At 36.3% G+C, this 22,775-nt stretch overlaps 1 protein-coding gene across 1 annotated transcript in view; it reads left to right on the top strand.

Moving 5' to 3' along the window:
- Positions 1-22,775, top strand: part of TJP1 (tight junction protein 1) — a 107,533-nt gene that overhangs the window by 25,570 nt on the left and 59,188 nt on the right. Inside the window, exons 2-4 of the mRNA XM_047086813.1 lie at positions 161-217; positions 18,628-18,752; positions 19,386-19,488. Coding sequence (XP_046942769.1) covers positions 161-217; positions 18,628-18,752; positions 19,386-19,488 — 285 coding nt within the window. The remainder of the gene's footprint in view (positions 1-160; positions 218-18,627; positions 18,753-19,385; positions 19,489-22,775) is intronic.

Raw genomic sequence — 22,775 nt, 5'->3', positions numbered from 1 at the left:
AAAGCCTTCCATAATTATTAAACTCTTTTCAGAATATCTAATATTAACAGCATGAATTTTGGTATTTCAGTGTGCGAATTGTTTGCTGGATTATCTCACTCACTTTATTAAAGACATTTTCTTAACAGAGAAATGATTTGTTTTTCTTTTCCTTTCTCAGAACACAGCAATGGAGGAAACAGCTATATGGGAACAACACACAGTGACGCTTCACAGGGTAAGTTTTCTGTTGCAGTAAATAATCTGTGTATAACTCAGGATACTGGCAGCTTTGGAAAACAATAGAGGAAAGCCAGATGTCAGGAAGTCAGAAGAAAGGGGAAAAAACTTTTCTATATTCCTTTGTTTAAAATTAGAGTTGCAATAAATTCTTTATTAAGGTTAGAGGTGAACGTGATTACTTTTTCATATATCCTTTTGGTGATTATTTGTATATTTGGTTTATTTTATTCCTGACTTGAGAAAGTAAGTGATTTATTTTTAAAAATTTGAATCATCAGATAAAACACATTGCATGTTGATATAAACTGTAAACTCCTTCAGACTTTCTGAATATATGTGCAGGTATTATAGGGTTAAAATCAAAACAGATTGTGTGAGTAATAAAACCTTAAAAGATATTTTTGATTTGAAACATGTAGATCCAAGCTATTGTTTAAGCAGTTGCAGATGGACAGAGAGCAAATAGCAGTAAGCTGGGTAAGATTAAGAGCTTTGGGGGCCCCTGGGTGGCTCAGTCAGTTGAGTATCTTTGATTTTGGTCATGATCCCAGGGTCATGGGATTGAGCTCCACATCAGGCTCTACGTTGAGCATGGAACCTCCTTGGGATTCTCTTTCTCCCTCCTCCCTTGCACTGGTGCATGTGCACTCTCTCTTTCCCAAATTAAAAAAAACTGAGGGGGGCACCTGGGTAGCCCAGTCCATTGAGCATCTGACTCTAGGTTTTGGCTCAGGTCATGATTTCAAGGTTTCTTGAGTTTGAGCCCCCTGTCGGGCTCTGTGCTGCCAGCATGAAGCCTGTTTGGGATTCTCTCTCTCTCTGTCTCTCTCTCTGTCTCTCTCTCTCTCTCTTCTCTCTCTCTCTTCTCTCTCTCTCTTTTCTCTCTCTCTTCTCTCTCTCCTCTCTCTCTCTCTCTCTCTCTCTCTCTCTCCCCCCCCCCTTTCTCTCCCTCTCCCTCCCTCCCTCCCTCCCTCCCTCTCTGCCCTTCCCCCACTTGGGCTGTCTCTGTCTCAAAATAAATAAACTTAAAAAAAGAAAATGAAAAAGAGCTTTGTGTCTGAAGTGAGACTGCTCTGAATTTGAATCCTAGTTCCTTCCTCTTTTCTTTTAGAAAGGAGTAAGTGATCTAATAACCCCCTGCTGGAGCCTGGGTTTTCATAGGTTTAAAATGGGGCTAATGGGACCTATTTATGCTTACCATGAAGGAAGTGCCTTCCATAATTCTCCCCAGTCCTGCTTTGAAAAGAGCTAACTCTTCAGAATGAATAGAAAGAGATTAGAGAATATTTAAATACTTCACACTACTGTTTCTACCAGCAGTATCCATTACTAGGAAAATAGAAAGGGGTATGTAAATTAAGTTCCTGAACTCTGCCCCTGATTATCTTGTATATGTTTGAATCTGAACATAATAGATAATGGGTAAATTAATTATTAAAAAACAGTGATTTCAGATAAGATACGGTTGACTTTTTTTTTATGTCTCCCTAAGTGGTAGAAGAAATCATTTAAGTAACAATAACCTTAACTTTTAATTGTTAAGGCTGAAATATGGCCACTCTGTTTGAAACGTGCTATTAGGTAGCATTTTTAAATCAGATTAAACATGTTATAAAATAACTTCATACCTTATAAGTGTTTGGTTGTGATATAATTTTGTATTATGTATTTTATTTTATCACATTACATTTTCTTAACACCTTTATTGCTTTTATTGGTATAATTTGCATATAGTAAAATTTATCCTCTGTGTACAGTTCTCTGTTTAATAAATTCATATAGTCATGTAAGCACCAGCACAACCAAAATACGGAACTGTCCCATCACCTGAAACTTTTCTCTTGTACCCATTTGTCATCAGCTTTGTTCCCTTACCCCGGCACTTGGTAGCCACTGGTGTGTTTTTTTTCCATATAGTCACGTAAATGATTTCATACAATATATAGTCTTCTAAGACTAGCTTCTTATACTCTCAGCACTTACTTCTTATACTCTCAGCCTGATGCATTTGTGATTTCTCCATGACGTTGCTTGTATCAGTAGTTTCTCTTGTTGCCATTATTTTTAGTTCCTTATTGCTTGAGTATTATTCCATTGTATGGATGTAGAATTATTTGGATATTTTGCAGTTTTTTGTGGTTATAATTCTGCATAGTGTACAGGTTTTTGTATGAACATAACTTTTCATTTCTCTTGGGTAAATATTTAGGAATGGGCTTGCTCTGAGTCTTATGGTAAGTGAACATTTATAAGAAACCACCAAATGGTCTGTACCATTTTGCATCTCCATTGGCTGTGTATAAGAGTTCTGTTGCTTTTGTATCCTTATCAACACTTGATATTATCAGGGGTTTTTTGCCCCCCTAACTTTAGCCCTTCTAATAGTTGTGTAGTGTGTTTGTCATTGTGGTTTTAGTTTGCATTTCTCTAAAGACTAAGGACATTAAGGTCTGTATGTTTGTCATCCATATATCTTCTTTGGTAAAATATATTTAAATCCTTTGCCCACTTTTAATAGGGTTGTTTGTTTTCTTAATATTGAGGTATTAAGGGGGTTTTTGTTTGTTTTTGTATTGGTTGCAGAAAAATACACATAAAATTACCATCCGTTCAAGTTCTTTGCCCATTTTTTAATTGGGTTATTTGTTTTTTGTTGTTGAGTTTTAGGAATTCTTTATATGTTCTGAATATTATTAGCTCCTTAGCAGATATATGACTTGTAAATATTTTTTCTCATTCCAGGAATTGCCTTTCCCTCTGTTGATTGTGTCCTTTGGTGCACTGAGGTTGTTACTGAGTTTTGAGAGTAATTTATATATTCAAGGTACAAGTTATTTATCAGATATTGTTTTGCACGTATTTTTCCCAGTCTACAACTTCCTTTTTTCCTTCTCTTAATAGTGTGTTTTGCAGAGCATAAGTTTTAAATTTTGATAAAAGTCCAGTTTGTTAGTTTTTACTTTTATCAATCATGCTTTTGAGATGTTTTTGCTAAGCCCAGGGTCACAGGATTTTTTCTGGATGTTTTGAGTTAAATTTTGTGTATGTTATCACATGTGGGCAGAGGATTTTTTTTTTTTTTTAATACGGATGTCCACAAACTTTTGGGCCATTGTTTATGAAAAGATTTTCCTTTCTTCATGAAATGCTTTCTACCTTTGTCAAAAATAGGTCTTTCCCTAGTCTGTTCTGTAGATCCTGTGTGTCTATCCCATCTGCCAGTCACTTCTGCATTTGTTATTATAGATTTATATTAGGTGTAGGAATCAGGTAGTGTGAATCCTCCAAATTTATTTTTTTTAATTGTTTTGACTATTTTAGTTCTCTTGCTTTTCTACACAAATTTTAGAGTAAGTTTGTCAAATAAAAAAATCTGAGATTTTTATTACATTATAGATTAATTCAGGGAGAACTGACAATACTGAGTCTTCCAGACTTTGAACATGATGTATTTTTCCATTCTTTTATTATTACTGTTTTATAGTGTTCGGCATGCAGATCTTACACACATTTTGCTAGGTTTTTAGTTAAGTACATTTCATGTTTCCTGAATCTATTGTAAATGGTATTTTTTTCATTTAAATTTTTGATTGTTCATATGTAGAAATACTATTGATTTTTTTTTTTTAATAAATGAACTTACAACTTTTATTCTATGTAGTCATGGCATCTGTGAATAGAGGCAGTTTTATTTCTTCCTTTTGATCTGATCTGTATGCAGTTTCTTTTTCTTGCCTTATTGCACCAGCTAGGATTTCCAAGATACTATGGTGAGCAGACCTCCTTGCCTTATTCCTAATTTTAGATTAAAATATTCTGTCTTTCACCATTAAGTATGATGTTAACTGTCAAGTTATCGTATATGCTGTTTATCAGGTTAAGGTCAGCAAAGAGCTAAACACAGGGCTAGAACTCACGAATCGTGAGATCACGACCTGAGTCAAAGTCAGACGCTTAACCAAGTGAGCTACCAAGGTGCCCCGCCAGTACTTTGTTTTTACAAGTAGTGCCTGAGGTTAGGAAATGAGTATTCTTACTAGTTTGTTGGTGTAATCATTGTCTTGCTTTTTGAATACTCAACAGTTTTGCATTCCCAAGATAAATTCTATTTGGTTGTGATTTATTTTCCATCTTATATATTAATAGGTTGATTTGCTAGACTTTTCTCTTATATTGTTTTTCTCTAGTTTTAGTATCAGGGAAAGCTACTAGCCTCAAAACCAGCTGTTGGAAAGTATTTCTTCCTATTGTGTTTTCTGGTAGAGTTCTTGTACAGTTGATGTTATTTCTTACTTAAATGCTTTATAGAATTTAGAATTCACCAGTGTAGCCATCTGCTCCAGGAGGGATTTTTGTGTGTGTTGTGTGTGTGTGTGTGTGTGTGTGTGTGTTTGTTTTTGGGGGGGAAGGCTTTTAACTTTAAATTCAGTTTCTTTAATTTTTTTTTTTAATATATGAAATTTATTGTCAAATTGGTTTCCATACAACACCCAGTGCTCATCCCAAAAGGTGCCCTCCTCAATACCCATCACCCACCCTCTCCTCCCTCCCACCCCCCAGTTTCTTTAATTTTATATAGGATTATTGAAGTTACATATCTCTTTATTAGTTTTTTGGGTAACTTTGGTAATTTGTGTGTTTCAAAGTATTTGTCCCTTTCATCTAAGTTGTCAAATTTATGGATATAAAATGGTTAATATTCCCTTATTCTAATGTTGTAGGATCTGTAATAATATCCCTTTTTTCATTCTGATATTGGTAATTTATGTCTTTTATTTCCTGGTCAATCTAGCTAGTGATTGAACAATCTTATTGATCTTTTAAAAAACCAGATTTTGTTTTCATCAATACTCTTTATTTTTTGTTTCATTGATTTCTGCTCTTATTTTAATATTTCCTTTCTTTTGCTTACATTGGGTTTAAATTGCTGTTCCTTATATAATTTCTTTAGGTAGAAGCTAGATCACTCAAAACCGTAGAGATAATTTGGCATTATCACATGTTTCTTTTTTCCTCATACCTTTTAAGTGTAAATAAAAGAAGACACAAATCAGCTAAGTTTGTTTCTCCTTTCTGCTGCTTTGCTTGGTTTTGTTAGGTTTTCAAATGTGGGGAAATGCTAAGTCATTTTACTACAGATCTGTATTTCATTAGCTCAGGTAAAGTAGGAAAAGATCTCGAATATTGAGAAAACAGAATCCAGTTTTCTAAATGTGTTAGAAGTATCATACCAACTCGTGGTAGGTGTAATAATCAGGCAAGTCTGAGTTTTCTATTTAGAAGATGAGTGTAGTTCTGTTCTGTAGATGACCTCTTCTCATACTTCAGTTTTCTTTTGCTATGAGAAAGGTACCAGCCCAGGCGCCTGGGTAGCTCATTCAGTTGAGCATCTGACTTCGGCTCAGGTCATGATCTCACAGCTTGTGAGTTCAAGCCCCATGTTGGGCTCTGTGCTGACAGCTCAGAGCCTGGAGCCCGCTTCTGCTTCTATGTCTCCCTCTCTCTCTGCCCCTAACCCACTCGCATTCTGTCTCTGTCTCTCTCAAAAATAAATAAACATTAAAAAAAAAAAAAGAAAAAGAAAGGTACCAGCCCAGAAAAATGTCATCAGAAGATACATAGAGATGAGTTTATAATTAATAATTCTTTGGTTTTAAACATGTTCACTGTTAAGCTGGGAACATAGACCTGTGTTGCTTCTGGGCTTCATCACAGAGACTATGACAGAATGGAAGTCTTCAAAGACCATCCCTCTAGGAATTGTTTTTTTGTTTTTTGTCTTAAGGAATTGTTTTTTGAAGGTTTTTAAAATTAGCCCTGTCAGTGCAAATTGAGACATATATGCCAAAGCATAATTCAGTTGACTTCATTCTCTGAGGCCACAGAACAGTACTTTCAAATCTGACAGTCTTTTGGTGTTCTGAGTTGATCCAGAATAGTAAGATTTAGACTATTTTAGAGCATTATCAGCACAATGTATTTTGAAGTGCTGGATGATAAGTAAACATTTTACATGTTGTAGACCATAAATTTGTCACAGCTACTCAACTCTACAGTTGTATTGCAGAAGCAACCACAGACAGTAGGTAAACAAGTGGGTATGGCTATATTTCAGTAAAACTTTATTTACTTCTTATTTCGGCCTGGAGGCTATAGTTTGCTGACAACTGACTTAGAGCAGTGGCTCTCCAGGTTTATTATAAAGAGAAGTCAACTTGGTCATCCCCCAGTGAACAGAGGTTCTGATTCATTTGGTTTGGAATGGGGCCCCTAATACGTGTTTTTAAAATGTTCCAGTTTGAAATGGAGGACCATGGCCTCTGGCGTCATATTTTTTTTTTAGTGGGTTTTTTTTTTTCATTAATGTTTGTTTATTTTTGAGAGTGGCGGGGAGGGACAGTGAGAGGGAGGGACAGGATCTGAAGCAAGCTCTGTGCTGACAACAGAGAGCCTGATGTGGGGCTTAAACTCATGAACCTTGAGATCATGACCTGAGCCAGCATCAGACACTTAACCGACTGAGCCACCCAGGCAGTCCTGGCATTGCATTTTTAAGAAGCATTGACAGAAGAAGGAGAAAGTCACTCTCCTTGAGGTGAGCTCATGGGTTTTTGGCAATCGTGGTGAGTAAAGAAGATAATTTGAGGCTGTATGCTTTCGGCAATAACTTGTAGTATAGATACTGAGTATTGCCAAATACGGTCAAATCATGTTCTTTGACATCTGACAGTCAGTGATAAGAAAGGTGGAAGTAACTTCTTTTGAAAGAATAAAATTACTGTGGACTAAAACTCTTAAAGTTTTCTATTTATTGTCAAGAATAATATATGATGTGCTTCCATATTGTCTCATCTGTTTGTGTTCTCAGAGGAAACTTTCTTCACCTTAGAATGCTAGAAACCACTGAAATCCTATTTAATATTCAAGGCTAAGTAATTTTTTGGTATTTCTCTCTATTGTAAGCATAGAGAACAAAAACAGGCAGAACTCCTTGCCTCATGGATTCTGGTCTCCCCATTGAGCCTCAGTGACAGATGAATATATTCCTTTGGTTGTTGTCTATCCCTTCTCCTACTGCATTATAATTTTCTTAAGGGTAGGAAATCTTAATCAATTTCCTATCCCTTTGGTGCTTGGTACTTGGTTATGCCCAATAAAACTTAATTCCCTAGAAGGCCAGCCTGTTCAATAAAGTCACTCTTAGGGAAAGTCTGTATAGCAGCATTGTCCAGTAGCAATACAATGCAAATGCAGACCACATCTGTAGTTTAAAACTTTTTAGTCTTCACATTAAAAAATGTAAAATACAGGTGAAGTTAAAATATTTTATACACATTGAGTTAAATAAGATTATAAAATTTTGTTTAAAATGTCATTTTCTATATGTACTCAATATTCAAAACTTGGTAAACTTTTCTCATTCTGACTCTTACACAACCAATGTACATTTTGCAATTTCAGCACAATTTCAGGTAAGACTAACCACGTTTTAAGTGCTCACTCATGATGTGTCTAATGGCTGTCATTGGGAAGTGCAGGTCTGTAGCTTGAGATGCTAATGGCATTCAGAGGGTCCTGTGTTCCACCCCTCTTGCCACCGTGACCCACCTACACTTTCTTTAGCTTCAGATGTTCTCTCTTAGAAAATGCATGTGTATTTTTATGATCCTTTGAACAATTAAGCAAATTCTTATTTAGGAATTTAAAGGAATGAGTTGGTCATCTTTTTTATTTTCTTAAAAAGCATTATTTAAAGATTATCTGAGTATTTGTATATTAAAGAATTAAGGGTAAAAGTTAAAAGAAAGGAACCTAGTTAGGAGATATTCTAAGGGTGAGCAGTCAAATGTGTCAGCTAGTGAGGTGACTGAATTAAGAAGTAAATTTGGAACAAGGTGCCAAGACAGTATGGTGGGGGGAAGTATAGTCTTTCTAATACATGCTACACTATGGATAAATGTTGAAAACATTATACTAAGTGAAGGAAGCCAGTCAAAGGACCATATATTGTATAATTCCATTTATAAGAAATGGTCAGAACAGGTAAATAGAACATAGACTAGTGGTTGCTTAGGATTGGGGACATAGAGGGATGATGGCTATAAAGAGGTAAGGAATTTCTTTTTAGGGTGATGAAAATGTTGCCAAATTAATTGTGATGGTTGTACACCTCTGAATACATAAAAACATTGAATTGTACATTTTAAAGGGTGAGTTTTATGTTATGTGACTTACATCTCATTTAACTTGTCCCAAGTTGAGCAGGTGGCAGGGGAGGGGGGAGAAATCCTTCATATCTGGTAAGTAGCGCCAAATTGGTATAAGATGGGTATAAAGTAAGCATTTACACTGATGTAAACATGTAAACTAAGGTAGGCTTGTTTTAGCTGATTGAAGGCCATTGTTTACCTTGGTAGAGTGCATTGTGTTTTGAACTCTTCATTTTAACGTTCTGTGAAGAAGGTGTTCATAGCCACACAAAGTAAACTGAGTGTCAGATAGGTCTTGTGAAATGCTGCATAAAAGCTATAACTTGAGCCCAGGTCATTGGACTTAGCATGTAATGCTTTTTCCATTTATATGTCAAATTAATTTTAAATTTAAAAAATGTGTATGGAATGTAATTTCTGAAATTCAGAACTCCTATAATTCTGTCACATAAGCTACCTATACGTGCAATAAATAAAAACAAGTAAGTTTGGTAAGGAAGCAGCCCAAGTTTGGGTCTTGTTGTTTTTTGGTGTTTTTGTCTGTTTTTTGGTGTTTTTTTAAGAGTAGAACATAGGTGGCGAGGTCAGTTTTGTGGAGAAAATGACAGTTTTGGAGAAGAGCAGTTGGAGGTGTCCTGTAAGAAGCTGGGAGTAAGAAAATAGAATAGGAATTAGAAATGGAAGCTACAGATTGAGAATCAGAATTGTTAGAGAGTGTGAGAATAAATGGGGACACATACACACACAATTTGAGTAGCCAGGGGACTGTTTAAGGACACAAAGATAAAAAGGAACCAACCTAACAGTCAAGATAATTTAAGCAACATTCTGAGAACTACCAAGATAGGTAGAAAAACTGCTTTAAGGGTCTTTTTGAGCTCTCTTTTTTAAAGCTTAATTAATTAATTTATTTATTGAGATTGAGAAAGAGATAGAGAACATGAGCAGTGGGGGAGGGAGAGAGGGAGAGAGACAGAATCCCAAGCAGGCTCCATGCTGTCAGTGTGGAGCCCTGACATGGGTATTGATCTCATGAATGGTGAGATCATGACCTGAGCTGAAATCAAGAATCAGACACTTAACTAGCTAAGCCATCCAGGCACCCCAGCACTAACTAATTTTGAACAGGCCTTTAAAACCTCATAGAATCAAAGTGTATCAGAGTTAATAGAATCCTAATCTCTTTTAAGTGAGGGAACTCAAGTCCACAGAGGTCCTACATAAAGTCATAATCTGAAAGTAGTAGAGGCACACATAGGACCCCCGACCTTCTGCCTTCATTTGTAAAAAGGAAGTTGAATCAAATGATTGCTGAGAATCTATTTGGTTTTAAAATTCTGTGATCCCAATGTCCATTGGGAAAACAATTAGAATAGGTTTCATAGAATTTTTTTTGTTATTAAATTTATTTATTTTTGAAAGACCGAGTGGGGGAGGGGCAGAGAGAGAAAGGCACAGAATCCAAAGCAGGCTCTAGGCTCTGAGCTGTTAGTGCAGGGCTTGATGCGGGACTTGAACTCATGAACTTTGAGATCATGACCTGAGCTGAAGTTGGATGCTTAACCAGCTGAGCCACCCAGGTGTCCCAGGTGTCATAGAATGTTGAGGATTGATTGGAAGAACAAGTGGAGAAGAGTTAAACTGTAATTGGCAAAAAAAGTTAGGAAAGATTAAGTGAGCTGATTGTAAAAATGTGGCATGGAAAACCAGGAGAAAAAATAGACAGTAACAAGGGAAATCTGTAACTAGAGAATTGGGCATCTTTAAAGAGAACAGAGAAGAAGGGCGCCTGGGTGGCTCAGTAAGTTAAGCATCCAATTTCAGCTCGAGTCATGATCTCATGGCTCTTGAGTGAGTTCAAGCCCCGCATCAGGCTCTGTGCTGACAGCTCAGAGTCTGGAACCTGTTTCACATTGTGTCTCCCTCTCTCTCTGCCACTACCCCATTCTCACTCTGGCTCTCTCTCCCTCAAGAATAAATAAACATTAAAAAATTTTTTTTAAAGAGAACAGAGAAGAATGTTTGGAAAAGAGATTATCCAGATGTTTCTGCAGCTAAGTCAACTTTTAGGAACTACTCCTCCCCTCACCTCCCTTTTTTTTAAAGAATCAAAAAATGCTTTAATACACATGACTGGGCAAACCTTTTCTGTAAAGGGTCAGATAGTAAATTATTTCAGCGTTGTAGGCCATAGATAGGATCCCTGTTGCAACTACTCAAGGCAAAAGCAGTCATAATGATATATAAAGGAATGGGCATGGTTAATGTTCAGTAAAACTGGACAAGAAACTGAACAGATTTCAGGCCTCTTATCATAAATTCAGTTTCCTTACCAGGCAAAGATAGAAACATTTAAGCTATTGCTGCTCATGGGTGCTTATGGTCTCAAAAGGATAAAATATGGTGAAAGTACAATTCTTTGATTCTCTTCCATCCAAAAGCTGTAACTGTATATGTGTGTGCACAAATACATGAGATTGTATGTATTCCCTTTAATCCCTTCCCTCAGCACCATAATAAAAAACATTATCTGGACATTTTCTCATGTAAGCGTGTAAAAGTCAGCTATCTTTGGGCACACCTACAAAGTGTTTATTGTAAAAATACAAGAGAAAAAAATGGACTAATTTGCATTTCTTTTGAAAATCCCTTGGGAAGGCAACCATGTTAGTCATTTAGTAAGTCCAGTACAGAGCATATGATTGTGAAGAATAATAATCATTCTGCCACTGGCAATTCTGATTAGTGAACACAATGCTAAAAATTTTTACACATGCTATCCTTATTCTTCTCCCGATTAAAAAAAAAAGATTTTTACTATATGTAGCTCATATAGCTATTACATACTTTAATCCTTTCACCCCTTAATCCTCATTTAATCTTCGAAGTAAGTATATATTTAATGCTTGTCACCAGTGCTCTCTGTGTGTCTCTTATTTTGATTGTCAGAAAGTCATTTTCTATTAGATTCTTAAGGAAGATCATGAAAACAGTATTCTCTGTTTTTGCATGTTTATTAGCTCATGTGTGCCTTTTATTCTTTCCATTCTGTCCATTCTAGTGGATGTAAAATCCTTGGCTTACTGTTTCCTTTGAGTATTTTATTTTATTAAAAAAAATTTTTTTTTGAATGTTTATTCATTTTTGAGAGACAGAGACAGAGCACAAGAGGAGGAGGAACAGAGAGAGAGGGAGACAGAATCCAAAGCAGGCTCCAGGCTCTGAGCTGTCAGCACAGAGCCTGACGCAGGGCTCGAACTCACAAACAGTGAGATCATGACCTGAGGTGAAGTCTGACGTTTAACTGACTGAGCCACCCAGGCACCCCATGTTTCCTTTGAGTATTTTAACTGTGTTATCTTTGGCATAACATTTTGCTATCCAAGGGTGATGATAATCTAAGTTTCTTTATAAATTAGGAGCTTTTTTTGCCTAGATGTCAGAGAGTCTTTTTCCTTAAAATATAATCATTTTATTTGGGTAGATCTTTGGCGTTAGTCTTTCTGAATTGATACTCTCAGATAACTCTCATATCTACAGCAGTGTGCATCCTTTGAGTATGTAGTTTAATTTAAAAAATAATAGTATTGGTTAAGTTTTGTTTGTTTTTGTTTTTGTTTTTTACCGGTTTTATTGTTCTTTTCCCTTATTTTGGTTTAGTTTTTTAGGGACTCCCGCTGTACATATGTTGTATCTCTATTGCCTATCTTGCAATACTTACTTTCTTTCAGAATTTAAAAAAAAAATCTTATGCATCATTTCTTTTTTGGTTTTAAAAAGATTTCTCTGTTTTTGCTTTCTTTTTCTCTTACAGTATTTATTTGGTCTTGTGTTCCTATCAAAAATGACTTTCAAATTTATAAATTAGCTCTTGAATTCTGTCAACTCATTTTTGAGTTTTTCTAATTCTTATTTATGTTCTTTCATGCCTTACCTATTTTCCTTATGCCTTTTAGTTTTTTAATAGTAACAGTTTTGGTCGTTTTTTTCCTCTTTTTTTGAACACTCATTCTGGCATGCTTCCCTTTTCTGTAGGGATATTATTCTGCTACTCACTATATTTATAGTAATTTTGTAAGGGATTTGATCCTGTTAACTTTTTTTTTGCTCATTTTATATAAAATTAGTTCTTTTGAGTTCTTTAGAAATTGGCTGTTTTCCTGTGTGTGTTTGTACACGTACTTGCATGTATGTCGGCCAAAAAACCTTACTGCTGCTTTCTGACATTTCCTAGCTATTTGCCTTTTGCACACTTTTATCTGGACCTTCTCTTTTGTCTCTGTTATTCCTGTCCCGCCCAACTTTGATTGCACTGCCAAAAGTTTCTCCACAGTGTTGGGCCCTGTCCAGAAAGGCCTGATAGGTCAGTGTTGAGAATTCCTAGGGGTCACACTGCTCCAGTTGATTCAGGCTCTGCTGCCTGATTCCTTGCTCTCACCCACTATTAGGGCAGGGGAAATCCCTCCCAGTTTCCACTGCTGTTCTCAAATTGTTCTGCCATTCTTTCCAGTGAAGAATACCTATCAGTTATTTGGGGGTTCTTCAGGTCTAGGTATGTCAGACACTGTATGGCTTTCCTTCCACGTAGGTATTGGGAACACACAAGTCTCATAGCTGGTTGCTCAGCCCTGACTGCTTGTGTTTTATACCTGAAGAGCATTTATTGGTTACCTGGATTTGTTGTAAATGTCTGTGGTTTTTTTGTTTGTTTGTTTATTTATCATGCAGTTGCCCTGCTTGTTTTTATTTGAGAATTCAGGAAGGTTCAGAATCCATGATACTATGGCTGTTTATTTTTCTAGAAATCTGAGCTGCTAATGCTCAAATTAGTGCTAGTTTAAAAAAAGACAGCTTTCTATAAAGGGGAATTTAATTAAAATTAAATTGAATAATTAATCATATACTTGTTTTAGTTTGTTATTGTTTTTTTGTAATTTTTTTTTAATGTTGATTTATTTTTGAGAGAGACAGAGAACGAACAGGGGAGGGGCAGAGAGAGAGGGAGACACAGAATCCGAACCAGGCTCCAGGCTCTGAGCTGTCAGCACAGAGCCCAACACAGGGCTTAAACTCACCTGAGCTGAAGTCAGACGCTTAACCAGCTGAGTCCCTAGTTTGTTATTGTTGACAAATCACTTTGTGTTAGGCCCTTGCAGGGTTGTTCTTAGCTGGAATATGTAGATGAGTATGTGAATCCCTCCCAGGCTGGGCCTTGATACCCCAGGCTTTTTACAGTGCCATTTGTTAAGTAGAAGTGTATCTCTCTTCTACTAGTGGAAAAGTGGTTTGGTTTTATGAATGGGATGACACCAAACTTGGATTTTAATGAACTGAAACTTGCAAGACTGATGAGATGCTAAAGGAATCCTAGGTGTAGAGAGGAGATACAAAATAGAGTTTGCTAATGTATGGCATGCTTAAGCAGGTATTCGTGGTTCTGTGTGTTTAGAGCAAAGACTAGGGTGCTGGGAAGCAAGTTGGAGTTGTATTTCACAATGCTTCATACTAAAGAATTTGAACCTATGGCCAATGGAATGACAGGATTAGATTGTTTTACAATGGTAACTCTTCATGGATGTCTGGGTGGTTCCATTGGTTAAGCGTCCACCTCTTGATTTTGGCTCAGGTCATGGTCTCACGGTTTGTAGAATTGAGCCCTACGTTGGGCTCTATACTATCTGTACAGAGACTGCTTGGCATTCATTCTCTCTCTCTCTCTCTCTCTCTCTCTCTCTCTCTCTCCCCTCCTTCTTCCCCTCCCCCTCCTCATGCTGACATGCATTCTCTCTTTCTCTCTCTCAAAATAAATAAACTTTAAAAAAATGATAACCCTTCAAACATGAGGGAAGGTAAATTGTAAGTAGGTGGAGGTAAGAAACCTATTGAGAAGGTCAAATAAGACAATGGTGAAGGTAGAGGGAAGGGGAAGTGTGGAATAGTTGAAACCTTTGAATTTTTTTTCTTAATTTATTTATTTTGAGAGAGAGGGAGAATGCACATGCCCGAGCAGGGGAGGGGCAGAGAGAGGGTCCCAAGAAGGTTCCATGCTGTCATCACAGAGCCTGATGTGGGGATCCATCTCATGAACTGTGAGATCAGGACCTGAGCCAAAATCAGAAGTCGGACACTTAACCAACCAAGCCACCCAGGTACCTCAGAGAGCTCTGAAGGTTCTTGATTACCAACCTGGTCTGAAGTTCACAAACCATTTAAGGCTGGGGTTCTCAGCCCTGGTTGTCCATTAGAATCACTTTTTAGGGGCGCCTGGGTGGCGCAGTCGGTTAAGCGTCCGACTTCAGCCAGGTCACGATCTCACGGTCCGTGAGTTCGAGCCCCGCATCAGGCTCTGGGCTGATGGCTCAGAGCCTGGAGCCTGTTTCCGATTCTGTGTCTCCCTCTCTCTCTGCCCCTTCCCCGTTCATGCTCTGTCTCTCTCCGTCCCAAAAATAAATAAACGTAGAATCACTTTTTAAAAAATGCTTGCCAGCTCCCCTCTTCCGGTTTTATTTAATTGGTATGAGGTGGGGGGTTGTACATCAGCAAGCACTTTGAAACTGTTCTCAAATGATTCTCATCCCCAGCCAGATTTGGGGATCACAGACATCTGGGTAATCATTAAATGAACTGTAGCAAGCACTAATCCAGGAATTCCCTGCCTTACTAAGTGCTGGAGCTGCACAGAAGCAGTGGTGCAGGCCAGGTTTTCGACCCTGGTTCACTGCAGCCAAAAACTACACTTAGACTGGCTCACAAGTAAAACCTTAAGGAAAATATCTTCTCATCTCTTTCTCATCGAAAGTTCCTGATATTTTCAGCATTTCTTTATAATTTTTTTGTGTTATTTTTAAATTTTTAAATGAAAGAATTACCAAGCAAGATGTAAATGAACAATATAAAAGTACATAGAATAAAAGATTAGTCTAGGGGTGCCTGGGTGGCTCAGTCGGTTGAGCGACTGACTTTGGCTCGGGTCATGATCTCACGGTTTGTGAGTTCGAGCCCGGCATCAGGCTCTGTGCTGACAGCTCGGAGCCTAGAGCCTGCTTTGGATTCTGTGTCTCCCTCTCTCTCTCTCTGCTCTCCACTCATGCTGTCTCTGTCTCAGAAATAAACATTAAAAAAAAAAAAAAAAAAGATTAGTCTGAGCCTCTTCCAAGGAGAAACAAAAAAAAAGCAGAAGAATAATTTGCTTTAAGTACTTTTCAAATGACTAAGGCATCCTGTTATACAATCATGATGGGTGAAATATCCATTGAAAGTGTAAAACTGGCCAATGGGTATTCATGTAACAGTACAAAATATTTATTGGTATTCAGATTGTGCATTGCGACTGTTAAGAAACTGATATCAAGTTTTGGTTTAAGATCAAACAATATCCATAATTACCTAAAAGGGCTACTAAAATAACTCTTCCTTTTTAAAATTACATATGTATATGAAACTGGATTTCTTCATGTAATTTACTAAAAAGCAACATGTTACAATTGAATGCATTTTCTTTCATTTTTTTAAATTTCTTATTAGTGAATGTTGGATTTTGTCAAAGTCCTTTTCAGGATCTTTGGATATAATCATAAAAATGTTTTCCATTGAAATTTAATAATAGAATATATGATACCAGCGAATTTCCTTATATATCAATCTTGCATTCCTATAATAAATCCCTTTGTCATGGAGTATTTATATGCCCCCTGTTTGCTCTTTTTTGGCTTAATACTTTTTGTATAGATAGATATACATAAATCATGTTGGGCTTTAATATTTGTAGTGGGGCTCTGTCTTTATGGACAGTCACTATCAGAGTTAGATACCAGTATTCTAGTTGCTTTTTAAAAAGAGTTTAGAAGCTTTCCTTCATTTTCAGTGCTCTGGACGAGTTATATGGAGCTTTGAGGCTATGAATTCTATGAAATCATCCTATGAATTCTCTTATGAATTCTTCCATGAAGTTGGTGGAATTCTCCTATGAAATCATCTTGTTCCTGGTGCTTTTTTTGTGGGATAATTCCCTCATAATGTTCTCTATTTCTTCTCCAGAAATTACATTGTTTAAATTGCATTTTTAATTTCTGATGGAGTCATTTCAATAATTGTGTATTTCCCTAGGGAATTGTCTGGTTCGTGTAGGTTTTCAGATGTATTTGAATTTGTTCTGTAAAGTAGTTTCTTATATTTCTAATGCTGTGCTAACAGGTGTTTCATGCTAATCATTTATTTTTGAAATTTTAGGCCTGTTTCTGGCTGTTTTGAAATTTGGATATTGTCTGTCTTCAAGTTATAATAAGGGAATGGTTTTGTGTAGTGATTTGTTCTTATATTATTTTGGGAAGATATATAAGGAGACAGATTCAGACAGATGCCATTGTTTTTGGCTAGCTAGATGTTTTCCTGTTTGGGTTTTTTTTTTTTTTTCAACATTAACCATTTTTTGCATTAGCTTTATTGCAACATAATTTGCATACCATCCAACTCACCCTTTAAAGCATACAATTTGATGGTTCTTAGTATATTCACAGAGTTGTATGACCATCACCAGTCATTCCTTCAGTATTTTCATTATCCTAAAAAAGAAATACTGTACCATAAGCTATTACTGCCCAGTCTCTCCATCCTTTCCCATCCCTTGTTTTAGACAACACCACGTACAGATTTGAATTTGTCTTTTCTGAACATTTCTTGTGAATGGAATTATACTGTATATGGTCTTTTGTGATTGGCTTCTCTCACAGCATGTGCTACTACTTCATTTCCTTTTACTGCAAATACTATTCCATTGTATGGATGTACACATTTTTATTTATCCATTTGGATAAATAAACATTATCCATGTTGATGGATATTTGGGTTGTTTTTCCCTTTTTGGCTATTATAAATGATGAGGCTATGAACATTTGGGTTTAAGTCTTTGTATGGGCATATGTTTTCATTTTGGGGAGGTATATACCTACAAGTGGAATTACTGGTGTTTATTCTTTTGTAAGGAGTTTTTCTTTTTTCGTTCTTGTTACTTCAGTAGGCTTTGGGGTAGGAAGGGGGGGAGGTCATGACATATGCCTAGTCTGTGGTGGATATAGTCTCCTCTCTTGTGGACTAGATAGCCTATCTCCTCAGGTGGTTTAGATTGTAGTACATAGTGTAATACAGTGTTATATGAAAACATACTCCTCTGCTTTAGTGATTCTGGAACCCTAGGAAAATATTTGATGTTTCTTTAGACAACTCTGAATACTTCATTTAATTTCAAGGGAATGGTGTGGATTTCTTTAAGATTAGTTAATTTTTTAATAACTTGGAAATATTTTGAATTTCTTTTTTGTATTGGTATGGCTTTAGTCATTGTGACTAAGATTTTCAGTTCATTTAGAAGTATGTCATGTGTTATTTCCTTTAATTAAAAACATATTTTAAAAGGTTTGATATGGTTCTACTTTCTGTTATATGCAATGTGCATGTAAGACATGATTATAATGTACTACTTCCTAAATATATTTTTAGCATAATTGAGGGAAGGTGAAATAACATATTTGATTTTCACAGCTGTTGATTTATTATACAAAATGGCATCAGATGTTTATACTAATTGTTTATTCTATAAGTTAGTTGCCAGTGTTTGTGATGGTCACACTAGTATACTGCCAATACCTTCAGGAACCCTTTTGATAATCAAAAATAAATTCCAGGATTTCAGTGTTGAGAATTTTTAAATGTATTTTAGTACTTAAAAAGCACTCATGTAATTGTCAGTTTTTAATATTCTTTTATGTCCAGCATTTATTAGAACATGCATTCCCATACCAGGATAGATCATTCTGATATGAATCTACCCAAGTGTTTGGATCATAGGTGTAAGGTGTAATAATATTGTAATTTTTAGGGGCGCCTGGGTGGCTCAGTCGGTTGAGTGTCCGACTTCGGCTCAGGTCACAATCTCGCGGTCTGTGAGTTCAAGCCCCGCGTCGGGCTCTGGGCTGATGGCTCATAGCCTGGAGCCTGCTTCTGATTCTGTGTCTCCCTCTCTCTCTGCCCCTCCCCTGTTCATGCTCTGTCTCTCTCTGTCTCAAAAATAAATAAATGTTAAAAAAAAAAATTAAAAAGATTGTAATTTTTATATCTAAACTTTTTTAGATTATAGAGTGTGATAGAATGAATAGTTATTTTTCGTACTGGCATTGTTTTCCTATAATTATTACCTTAGGCTCCTGGATTTGGATTTGGAATTGCGATATCTGGTGGAAGAGATAACCCTCATTTTCAGAGTGGGGAAACGTCAATAGTAATCTCAGATGTTCTGAAAGGGGGACCTGCTGAAGGACAGCTACAGTAAGTGCATTTGCTCTTTTGGGTGCCTATGTTACAAGCACCGTTCCTACCCTTGGTCACTGGCACATAGCGCTAGTGCATTCTTTAATATATATTGCCATTTATGTCCATCATAAACAGAAAGCTAGTCACTGTAAAAATAAAAATGGTGAAAAAAAAAACTTGCTATGCAGTTTGGCGTGGAATTTAGCCTTCAGGAACCTCTTACCCTTAATCTTGTCCTTTTTTTTCAGTTAAGATAAGCAAGAGAAAGAGAGGCAAAAGATTACCAGCTAGCAAAAAGTGAGCATATAATCAGGATTGAAAGAAAATTGGAGTGAGAAGGACTTTATTTTTTAAAAGGGAGTAACTTTTCCAGCTATGCCCTGTAATTGTACTACCAAAAATCATTTTTTGTATTGTGGTACCTGTTTACTCTTATGTAAAAACAAAAGATTTAAAAAACATTAATGACCTGTGATTAGTGACTTCCTAAATGTTGTAGGAGATGGGAAAGTAAATCATTTGACATTATTGTAACATTATCTGAAAGTATCCACAAAATTGTGGAACTATCCATCTTGAAAGTATATTCATAAACCTGTCTGTATGTTTTTTTCTAATATGTAATTTTGGTGGCCTTTTTTTCCTTAGGGAAAATGACCGAGTTGCAATGGTTAATGGAGTTTCAATGGATAATGTTGAACATGCTTTTGCTGTTCAGCAACTAAGAAAAAGTGGGAAGAATGCAAAAATTGTAAGTATCTTTTACCTTTACTTTAGTAAGAGTATCAATTTTATCATTGAAATGTTTCTGGTGTTTGAATTCCTCTTTCCCCTTTAAGAAAACGAAAACTGGATCAGTACTTATAAAGTTAGCTTACAAAAGTGTTTCTTCTAATACTGGTGGTATGTTTTATAACAGAAAATATATTTTCTCAAAGTTTAGATACTAGGATTTTTTTTCGATTGAAAAAGAAAGGCAGTGATTGAAAGGTGAAAGGTCACCTCTTTATGGCTTAATGTTCCCTTCTCTTTTAAGTTCTAAAGTTAGACTGAATCTTGGCATATAGTCTGTTTGAAATATTTAGCCCTGTTTTCTGTTACAGGATTTGTTTAATGGGCAAGTTTTACATTGTCCCTTGAACACATACATCATCAACCACTTTCCTTGTTACTGTGATACAGTTTGAGGAGAGAGAAAGTGGTAAGATTTTCTTTGTAGAGTTGTTGAGGGTGCATTTTAATGTTACTGTTTTAGTATATAGCTAGAATCTTTCTTCTATTTCATTATTTCTCTAAGTCCACTTTTTTTTTTTTTTTAAGTTCAGTTAACTCTTGATAACTGGTCTCAAATCACAGTTAAAACTAAGCAGATGTGGCACAGCATAGATTTAATGTAACAGTTCTGTTTAAAATCATATCCATGTTTAGGAACACAGTAGCTACTTTACCCACTTTGCTCCTTCCCCCATTCTGCCCATCTAGCCTCTGAAAGGACTTATTAAGGCACTGCTTTAAGCCCTTAGTTCAGGTATAAAGAACAGGAGGAGGAGGCTGGGTAGGCAGCTAGATGGATTGTCCTGCCTTGTCTGTTGAGAACTTTGCTACTTCCCAGCAGACACTCAGAACCACAGTGGACCCAACAGAAGGGAGAGGGCTGGAAGTGAGGGGAAGGCCTGCCCTGTTTTGACTTTGGGGATTGGGTGAGAGCTAGGAGGTGTATTCCCTGAGACTGTGCACTTCACAGTTGCTAAGCCCTCTTCCATCGTCTAGGCTGCTGTGCCATATGGTTTATTTCTGCACCAGTATCTTTGCTGATGAGGTGAGAGTTTTCTCAGATTGCAGTAGACCCACTATTTAGTTACTGCATTCCAAATGACAGACATCTTCTTTTGGGTATATATTTTCACAACTTCATTGTAGTCATATTTTTACACTTATAGTGTTATTTTTAAATCACAGTTCATATACTTACTGGCTAGTGTGTGGTAGAGTTTTTAAAGTTTTTATAACATGAGATTGTAATATTTATAGAAGCAAATTGCTAATTTTTATAAATTGAGTAAGTTTTAGCATTCTTGCCTTAGCTGCTGATGTTGAACATTGTTACTATTTTTCAGTATTTTTCAACTGCATATTCAAAGGTGAGCACCTTAGGTAAATTGGGTGTTTTCTTCCTGTATCTGAGTTGTGAGCTTCACCTGTAACCTCAACGTTTTAAGCTCTGTTCCTCTGAAATGTTGAGCTGTTTTGTTCACCATGCAAAATATTCAATATACATATTCCACATTGATAATGCATCTAAGAAAGTTGTATTTCTGCACTATAGACTTCTCCCCATAGAAATCATTTTATGAGAAGTAGGTCCAAAACCTGTAGTGTATTTGAAATAGGAAAAGGATTTGGGACAGCTCAAGGATGGATTTTGCTCTGATTGTACTTAGCTACGTGACTTGGAGAGGCAGAATAAAACCCCAGTGTCTTACAATGTGGTCTTTCATTGTGAGGTGTCTTTCTAAACTCTTAACGCATCCCTAGCCAGAACCAGAACCTCAAGGTCATTATATACATTGTTTTTGCTTTGTTTAGTTTTGTTTTTTTCATTTCTGAATAATCAGCTCCTCTTCCTTCCTCCCCAATCTACCGATCTGTTTTCCTCCCTGTGTTCTTACGTTAAGGTGGTTGGTTGTTTATGTGATTTTCATTCCATTAACCAAGAGCTCCCTGGGTATTAAATAACCTGTTTCTTTTCTGTTAAACTAAAATGTTAGAAGTCCTTTGATAATATAACTATCATAAATAGGTTTAGTTTAGTTTAACAATAAGTGAAGTTAGAAGTAGTTTATGACACAGTGAGCGTGTATAATTTTTACTAAAATTCTGAACATCTTTAAAAAGCATTATGAAGTGTATGAGCAGAAACACCTCCTAGAGATAATGTTTGTGAGCACTTCAGTGTATCTCCATGTGGTTATGTAGCATTTCACTGTGTGTACGTGCTTACCTAACCCATTCATTGGTGGGCATTTCAGTGTCCAGTTTCCACAAGTATTAAAAAAAAAAATACTGTGTTGAAGATCATTGTGTTTCTGCCTACTTGTTCAGTTACTTTTTTAGGAATAACTTCTTGGGAGTGGCTTCTCAGTCAGAGGGCATGAATGATATATGCATCACCAGCCCTTCAGAAAGATGATAGGGCATTGAGAGTCCAATTTCAGCAACACTTTTTAAATCTTTGCCAAACAGACTGACCTAGTATTTCAAATGAACTATTTTACAGTACAAATGAGTTTGGTCATGTTGTAGTGTACATACTGCCCATTTATGTTTCTTCTTTGCTTATTCCTTAGCATTTATATGGTGATGATTGTTGTACTAGGGTGTGGTATATATTAGGATTATTAGCCTTTTGTTATATATACTGCATATATTGTGTACCCATTTGTTTTTTTGAGTGTAGGTTGTTATGGTGATTGTTTTGGAGGGGTTTGTTTTTATATCACTTTGTTTCAACATTGAAATGTTTTCATTTTTATGTTGTCATGTCTGTCAGATGTTCACTTGGTTGGTTCTGCCTTTGGTGTCAGGCTTATAAAAGCCTTTTACCTTTTACCAGTTATAAAAGTGTATAACCTATATTTTATGCTAGTACTTGTATAGAATTCATTGCTTTATTTTACATTTGAATCTTTATGTCAGCTAAACTGTCTTGAAGTAGGCATTTCCCCCTAAGTTTGTTTCAGAGTTTTCAGTGTTAAAATCAAGGATAGTTGCCAAACCTTCTAAATCTCTTCTTGTAAGTTTACAACCATTAACGATAATGTAAACGGAGAATTGTAACAGGATTGGATATTTTTCAATAAGTTAAGCACTTACTGGTTGCAAATATTTCATTATATGTACAGTTAAATGCATGGCAAGGACCTTCTCTAAACAACTTGAATCTTAATAGGATAGACGGGTACCCACAATCATAACCATAATGCACATCTGAGAATGAGAGGCGTTTCAGGTACAGTAGATTTCCAGAGAGGTGGTAGG

Source organism: Lynx rufus, unplaced genomic scaffold (genome assembly GCF_022079265.1).
Source record: "Lynx rufus isolate CCGP_SWC_20201006 ecotype Redwood Valley unplaced genomic scaffold, mLynRuf1.p SCAF_21, whole genome shotgun sequence".
Classification (NCBI taxonomy): domain Eukaryota; kingdom Metazoa; phylum Chordata; class Mammalia; order Carnivora; family Felidae; genus Lynx; species Lynx rufus.
The sequence above is the reverse complement of the archived record's forward strand: the minus strand, read 5'-3'. Positions and strand labels throughout refer to the sequence as shown.